We start from the raw sequence: 8,406 nt of genomic DNA on the forward strand, positions 1-8,406 counted from the left end.
CTGTCCAATAGTTTAAATGACAAGGGCAGCACACCAGTTTCCAGACGGACAGCATAATTAGGTGTGCAACCAGGCAAATGCAACAACTGCTTAAAAAAAGCTAATTGTACTTTCTCTATATCATCAACAAATTTTAACCCCCAAACCTCTATCGCATAAAAGAGAACACTACAAACAAGACTTTCGAACAACCTGCTACAGGTCGGCCATGTATCCACTTTGAGACTATTAATTACACGAAGAGTGGAACCGATCGCCATTTTCGCTGAACTAACAAATTCATTTTTGGCAATTTCAAAAGAACATGAGTTTTTAAAGATTACTCCCAGATATGTATATTGGTCCACTACCTCAATCCTCTGTTTACCAAACTTAAATGAAACAAAATTTTTTACCGAAGCATTCATTCCTTTCCGGAAAATTACAATTTTAGTTTTTTTCGTATTTACTTCCAAATGGTTAATTTCACAGTACTCACACAAAGCTGACAATTTTCTTTCAAGTTCCACAGGGGTATCTGCCAACATGACAATATCGTCTGCGTATGCAAGAAGAAATATCTCAAAAGCGCTATTCACAGAGAGACCTCTACATCCCCTAAAACGTAAAAAATCCTCTAAGTCACTTATAAAATAAGAAAACACATAAGGGCTGAGAACCTCCCCCTGTAAAACGCCCTGAGATACTCTAACAAAATTAGTATTCCCTTTTATTGAACTCACACACGCGTTTGATGTCTCGTAGAAATTCTTGAGTATATTGATAAATTTTGTACTAATTCCCAGAGAATGTAATTTATTCCACAAAATATCGTGTGAAACAGAGGGAAACGCGCTCTTAAAGTCGACAAAGACTGCGTAGACAACTCTCCTAGGATGTCTCAAATGAATTTGCAAAAGCGACATCAAGGTAAATAGGTTGTCCACGCATCCCCTGCCACTCCTAAAGCCCGCTTGAAATTCGGGAATCACTCTGAATTCATTTTCCCAAGATAAAATTCTATTAGCCAAAATTTGTGTAAAAATCTTCGCGATACAATTAACCAAGGTGATTGGTCTATAATTGTCTGTGGATTCGAAATCGCCATTCTTATGTAACATGCACATTTTCAGTTGTCCCCAGGCTCTGGGTACAGTTTCCCTTTCAAGAATTCCATTAAAGAGATCTTCTAGAAAAACTATCCAATTTTCTGGCAAATTTTTAAAAAAACTATAATTTATGTTGTCAAGTCCTGGAGATTTCGATTCCTTACATTTTTTAATACTTCTACAAATTTCTTCATATGATATAACATCGTCTAGGACAGGGTGAAAAATACGAGGGGGTGAAAAGAGTCCAGTAACTTTCATAGGGTAAAGATCTCGTAAATATAAATACCACTCATCCAAACTAATATTATTACCCTGCCGAAATTTGCGCCTGTTTCCATTAATTATGGACCAAAAATCTTTCGAATTTCTAGTCGCAGCAATCCGATCTGTCAAACTATCTATATACTCCTTCCTCTTATCAACCAACATTTTTCTATAAACAGAACGCGTTTCGACATATGTTTTTCGACTAGATACCTCGCAACCTGTACTCTTATAGTCGTGAAAAGATTTACTCAAATTATACTTCGCTGTTCGGCAGTTCCCGTCAAACCACGGTTTATTCCGTGATCTAATACAATCATCGTTCCCGTAATTTTTCCTCATACCCATTCTTGTCGCTACCTTTATGATTGCTGAGACTAGCAGTTCATTTGCTTCATCAATCCCCTCTCCGATCTCGACTCCCACTTCTTCGCGCCATCTCATACACTCTGTAAATTCTATTGCCTTTGAATAATCAAATTTTAATTTCCACGACTGAAAATTATTCTGCTCAGAAATATTTGATAGGGGGGGTATATCAATCGAGATGCAAGCCGGAAGGTGATCGGAACACGTAACAATGTCAAGCACTGTAAAATCCAAAATAAAAGGTAAAATTGATAAAGTACACCAAACCAAATCTATAACACTCGACCCCACACTACCAATGTAAGTGTAATTGGCCGGCGTATCACTCAATGTTCTTCCGTTACAAAGAAAGAATTCCATTTCCTCCAAACATTCTAACAATTGTTTTCCTTTCAGATTATAAATCGTATCTCTTGAGACTCTATCGCAATTTAGAGACTTATTAATTGCAAGTATATTTTTATTAAGAGAATTAAGATTGGCTACCCTACAATTAAAATCGCCTCCGACAATGATAGGGACATTTACATAAGAATCACGAAGTACATTGAGTTTGAGATTAAAATTATTAAGGAAAAAAGAGAAGTCAATCGTAGGCGAGACATAGACTGCCACAACTATAAAGACGAAACCGTTTACCTGAGCCTTGACCACCATGAAATTCGATTCCGTCATAATCAGCTGAGGAGAATAGTATGACTTATCGAGGGCTATTATCAAGCCCCCTCTAGCCCTTCCTCTACTGGCTTCCCTCACCGCTGGTATATTAAAGATGGCCATTGAGTTGGAGAATACATTGAACTTCGGCCCCCACTCCTCTATCCAAGTTTCACATAGACATAGAATATCGTGTCTGTCGAAATGTTGCTTTATATCTTCGATATTAGAGTGTCCGTGCACGTTCCAAAAAATAACCTTCACAGCCGTTGTTTCTCCGTTACTCTTGTGTAGATTTGCGAAATCGATCTACCTTTGAGGAAGTTGGTGTTGCGTTTTCTCTTATTACAAAAGAGTTCATGCAAGCAGCAGCGGAATAGTTCTCTGGGATCTCCTTTTTTGTGCGACGTCCTGGTCCCCTTCTTGGACTGGGTCTAGCAATAGTAAATGGAGAGTTCTCAGCATTTTTTAGGACGGGTGCCGAATTTTTGTTGTTTTCCAAAGTAGCCTCCACTTCCTGTTCGCCAGTACCAGCGCCTTCTACAATTAATTTGCCTCTCTTAATTGTCACCTTCTTGCCCGTTTTCCTGATTGTGTCAGCTTGGAGTATAAGCGATTTTCTCAGCTCTCTTTCTTGTTTAGTTCGGTCGTTAGCGACTGCGAGATCGAGTTTCCTAAACTCTGTGATCTTCATGAAAACATTCTGAACCCATCTAGGAGCTATGAACTTGACGATGACCGGTCTCTTCTCACCAGTCTTTCCCAACCTATAGGTATCCGCTACAGCCAATTCAGGAATACGAATATCCAAGTTCTTGAAAATAGAAAGAACAATTGAGCACAAATCAACACTGTTAACTTCTTTGTCCTCTAGACCAAATATTATTATATTATTTGCTCTGTCTTTACGGTCGAAAAATTCAAGCCTCTTTTCGAATGAATCTGTTTTCTTGGAAAGCATTGAGACATTCGCACAAGATTCCTGGGCAATCACACATGCATCCTGCATCTGTTTTTTCAATTCCTCGTGGGATTTTGTTAGGCCTTGTATACACTCTGTTAATTTACTTATCTGTTCATGTAAAGGGGTCTCCATATTGCTAATAACAAAATCCACTTAAACAGGGAAAAGGGCAGCAATGAAACTCACTTATTTCCTTATATAAAAAATAAAATTCGTGCACAAAACACACACATATATGTATATAAAAACCACCACAGATATTAAACAACACCAACTTTGATTTATACAAAATTCTATCGAAAATGAAACAGTCCGACGGAAATCAACAATAGACAAACAAAAACACGTCTGACTCTGACAAAGGTTCGATTGGAACTCTAAAGAAAAAGTAACTTATGTATCACAGTTTTTTTTAAGATATCAAATTGAGACAAAAAACGAATCAAAATGTTGCTTCGTAACACTTTGATTCGTTTTTTGTCTCAATTTGATATCCTTAGAAAAATTTTGGGGGCAAATTTTTGTTAATTAACTTATGAAAATTGTTTGATAAAAAATAAATAATATTAATTTGATAATCCTTTATTTCAATCGAATAAATTTTTCTCTTAGTTTACTTATTCTCCGACGTCTTCGTCTTGTTTACGAGAGAATTTTCATGCCATCTGGACGGAAACTTTGAGAACTAAATAGGAGCGAAATTCAAATTTAGTAAAAGAATAGAAATAAAAAAATGCAGAATAATAATAATAATAATAAAAATAATAATAGTAATAATAATAATAATAATAATAATAATAATAATAATAATAATAAATAGTAATTTTATTATAAATTTCATCATTGTCAGCATTAATAAACAGCGTTTTGTTTGGAAAAATTTTGATTAGATTAGGAGTTGTTGTATTATGGAGGGAATTTTTTGATAGCTTGGTCATTAAATGAGATCATGAAAGGTCCATAAGGGAGTTTTTATAAAAGATTTGTTGGAGGGTATATATATGTGCAGGAGGAAGGTCCGATCTCATGCCGAGTGGGAGTGGCGTGGGTGTGTCCAACATACTTGCTCACACGATATAGCATAAACGTACCAACATGTAGCACAACTTCTGCTTCTATATACACGCTTGCAGGACAAGAGTTTCAAGAAACCAAAACCAGAACCTCAAACCAGGGTCGCGTGCGCGAAAATACATATGTACGGGGGAGAATCTTTCCTCCATTCAAAAAAAACTCGCCTTCTGTGAATCAAAATAGGAAAAAAATAGTGGGTATAGAAAAAGTCAATTTTTCGAGGTTTTCAATATGTGAAAAGAAGGGATCAAGATATTTTTTACTCTAATTTTATGGTAAAAGTTGAATAGTAGGAATTTTTGCAGTTGGCATTTCTGGTTTATAAATAACAAGTTTTACAATTTCGGTCCTTAGTAAATTTTACTAGCTAATTTAATTTACACGGTAAATAAATTTATTTGACCTTGAAAAAATAGTATTGAAACTTTTACTGTAGTTACATATTATAGAAAAAGCGTTAATTTGTTCAGTAATTTTTATTATTTTAGAAATAAAAATAGGGAAGTAAATTTTATTATAGCTAATTTAGTTTGGAAGGTAATAAAATTTGTTACACATGGAAGAACGAGTAAAGTAACTTTTACTATACTTACGTGTAATGAAAGCAAAACTGTTTAGAAATTTTGATCATTTGTTAGGTAATTCTTATTATTTTAAAAATTAAATTAGCTATATAATAAAATTGACTTACCTATTTTTACTTTTTTCTACAGGAAAATAAATTTATTTGCTAATAAGCAAATAAATTTATTTTCCTGAAAAAAGAGTAAAGTAACTTTTACCATACTCTCATATTATAATGAAAGCCAAAATTGTCAAGGAATTTTGCTCAATTATTTGATAATTTTTACTAAATTAGAAGTAGAAATAAGTAATTACTACATTTAATTAATTATTCATTATCTTATAAATAAATTTTACTATTTTCGAATTTCGAAACAATATAATTTAAGTCAAAATTAATCAAATTTACTTAAAAAATATAGTAATAAAAGTTATCTCAACTGAAAAGAATTTCCAGAGTAAAAACTTAGTGAAATTTACTTTAGAAATAGTAATAATTACTAAAAATGAAAAGAAATTCCTTAGTAACATTTATTTCAAAAATAGTAAAAGTTACCAAAAAGAGAAAAAATTCCTGATAATTTAGATTTTACTTAATTATTTGTGACCCGTGACATAATTTCTTCCTTTTTTTCTTCATTAATGGAACAATATTGAGGAAAAAAGCTAAAAATGACATTTAAATTTACTCATTTGGAGCTGCAATAAAAATGAGCCCAGATTTTTTTCTGTGATAGTGCGCGCGCGCGTTTCATTTATAGTCGAATTTTTATTTAACAGATGATTTTTTCTCAGTTTTATATACTTAACGCGCAGGATTTTTAATTAGCTGAATTTTTATTTAATAGGATTTTTATTTATACAGATTTTTATGTAACTGAATTTTTTTCGTCTTTGATTTATTTAACGAGATTTTTATTTGTTTGAACTTTTTTCACAAAAGCATAATTTTTTATTATTTCGACATTACCTGAGTAAAATTGTTAATTAGCTGAATTTTTATTTTCTGTTTCTTTTACTCGAAGATAATTTTTATTTGTCAAGACTTTTGTTTAATAGAATTTTTATTCAGCCGACTTTTTAATAAACAATTTTTATTATTCTGGACTTAATAGTTAACAATATTTCTCATTTAGCTGAAATTTCTATATTCTGAATTATTATTTATTCATATTTTTATTTTTCCAAATTATTATTTATCGAAATTTTTATCTTCTCGAACTATTTTTCGTCGAAATTATTTTTATCTTTTCGAACTATTTTTTTTATCGAAATAATATTTCTTTTTGAATAATTATTTATTGAAATTTACTGTACCAGTAAAATTTACTTCACAGGTTCAGTAAAATTTACTTCGCAGGTATAGTAAAATTTACTATGCCAGTAAAATTTACTCCTAAAATGGTAAAATTTATCAAAAATAGCAAATATTAGCAAAAATGAACCAGAAAAATTACCAGAAATTTCTGATAGTTTAATTTATACAAATAAAGTTTCACATTTTTTCGTGAGCGAAACAATATTAAAAAACAGCTACTAAAAATCATCTTTACTCATTTTGAACAGCAGTAAAAATTCATTAAAATTTTTCCTGGTAGACGCAAATTCGCAAATCACTAATTCGAGGTTCAGGTGTAGATTTATTTACATACAAAAAGAAACAATTTGCAAAAATTAAACCGAAGTATTTTTTTCGAAACAATTAAGACACTTTAATGGAGCATTTAAATTGCATTAAATCTTGATTTCTGATATTTCCTTGAGAATTTATTCCCTCATCGTACTTGTTCGTTTTTTTTCTTTGTCTTCTTTTTTTTGGATTTATATCTCTTACGTTTTTATATGTATTTTGTTCGAAAGTCGCACGATTTTTTTATTACCGTTTTTTATGGTCGCAATAGCATTTGGGATTTTACAATCAGAAAACTTTGGTGGCCAAAGCGTTAACTCGTTTACAAGTGTTCTTTCACTTTTTTTTCCAACATTATAACACCATAAATGTTTATACTACCTGGTTGAAATCAGATTGGGATCGAGAATTTTTTCTATGTATATAATAAATTCAATTATGTTGCGAGTTCCTTTTTCTTCTTAGTTTTCTAAATATTCGGAAAAGTCGCATGTTTTGGGAAATTTTTAGAGTTAAATGTTGACTTCTTGCTTCGTTGAATGAAAAACAAATATAGAGTTGTATTTTTGTGGTTAAAAATAGGTTTTTTTTTTAATTAAGTTAATTAATATATACAAATTAATATTTTTTTTTTTGTAATAAAATACATAATTAAAAATATTGGCGTTCCATTTGAACGTTTACAGTATACTTTAAGAACAGAGAGAAGTAAAGAAAAAATTGTTTTTTTGAGACAGTTTGCTTATGGTAAATTATTGATAATATTGTAAAAATGTATTCTCACCTTGATTGAGGACAAAGAACCGCACACGTGTCAACGCGTGCCGTAAAAGATAGTGAACAACGACGACTTAAATATTGAAAAAAAGACACTAAATAAGAACTTAAAAATGTCAATTTTTGTGGATCTGTACAATGTATTGAAATTCAAACTAATATTATGTATCGTTAAACTACATTAATTTATATTTATTAATTTTAACATACGTTTCTTATTATAAATGTTTGATAAAGTTAAAATTGTATCAACAAAAAGTGAAACACATAGTGAACAGTCTATTTGTAATAGATAAACAAAAATTTTATCTTAACCCTTTGAATATCTGTTTTGTATAAATACGCCTATTTTGGAAATATGTGGTTTAGATATCAAAAGTTGGTCTATATAATAACAGACAAAATAATTAATAGTTGCAAAAGTTAATTAGTATTAGTTGCAGTGTTTTACATAAAATAAAGTAGGTATAAGGTTTTTCATAGTTAAAAATAATTCAAGTATAGAAAAAATGAATCTGAAAAAATATTACTAGGGCTGCAATTTTGTAATTCGACTCTGACTTTCGATTCGATTTTGACTTTGACATTGACTTTCATTTTCACTCTGACTCAGACTTTGACTCTGAGAATCAAAGTGACAATGAAAGTCAAAGTGAATGTCAATCTTAAATTCAAAATCAAATTACAAAATCTCACCCCAGACTACCAAACATTTAGACTGATTACTAAACTGTTTTAGATTCGATGTTATTTTACAGGAATATTATTTAATAATATTTAATTTTCTGAAATTGGCTTAAAAATTTCATAAATTGTTATTCTTCATACTCTTAAAAATCTGTCAATTGAATTAGTTCTTAAAAATAAATTTAATTTCATAGTAAAAAGTCAGTCTATGATTCAAATTTTAGTAATAAAATTTTATTTTAGTAATAAAACAGTTAATAATAACTAAATTATTAGTTAAATTTACTTTTAGGTTAGATCAAAATGACTGAAATTTTTTGTAATTAATT

The 8,406-nt window shown here is 30.7% G+C and overlaps 1 protein-coding gene across 1 annotated transcript; it reads right to left on the reverse strand.

The window, feature by feature from the left end:
- Nucleotides 1-2,661: 2,661 nt before the first annotated feature.
- On the reverse strand, nucleotides 2,662-3,477 carry LOC122507815. The gene has a single exon (XM_043620738.1). It carries the CDS (start codon nucleotides 3,475-3,477, stop codon nucleotides 2,662-2,664), a length of 816 nt encoding a protein of 271 aa, XP_043476673.1.
- Nucleotides 3,478-8,406: the final 4,929 nt, after the last annotated feature.

This window comes from Leptopilina heterotoma, unplaced genomic scaffold (assembly GCF_015476425.1).
Source record: "Leptopilina heterotoma isolate Lh14 unplaced genomic scaffold, ASM1547642v1 Lhet_51, whole genome shotgun sequence".
In the NCBI taxonomy this organism is placed as follows: domain Eukaryota; kingdom Metazoa; phylum Arthropoda; class Insecta; order Hymenoptera; family Figitidae; genus Leptopilina; species Leptopilina heterotoma.

Coding starts and splice junctions, on each gene's coding strand:
- LOC122507815 (XM_043620738.1), bottom strand. CDS start 3,477: ATGGAGACCCCTTTACATGAACAGATAAGTAAATTAACAGAGTGTATA.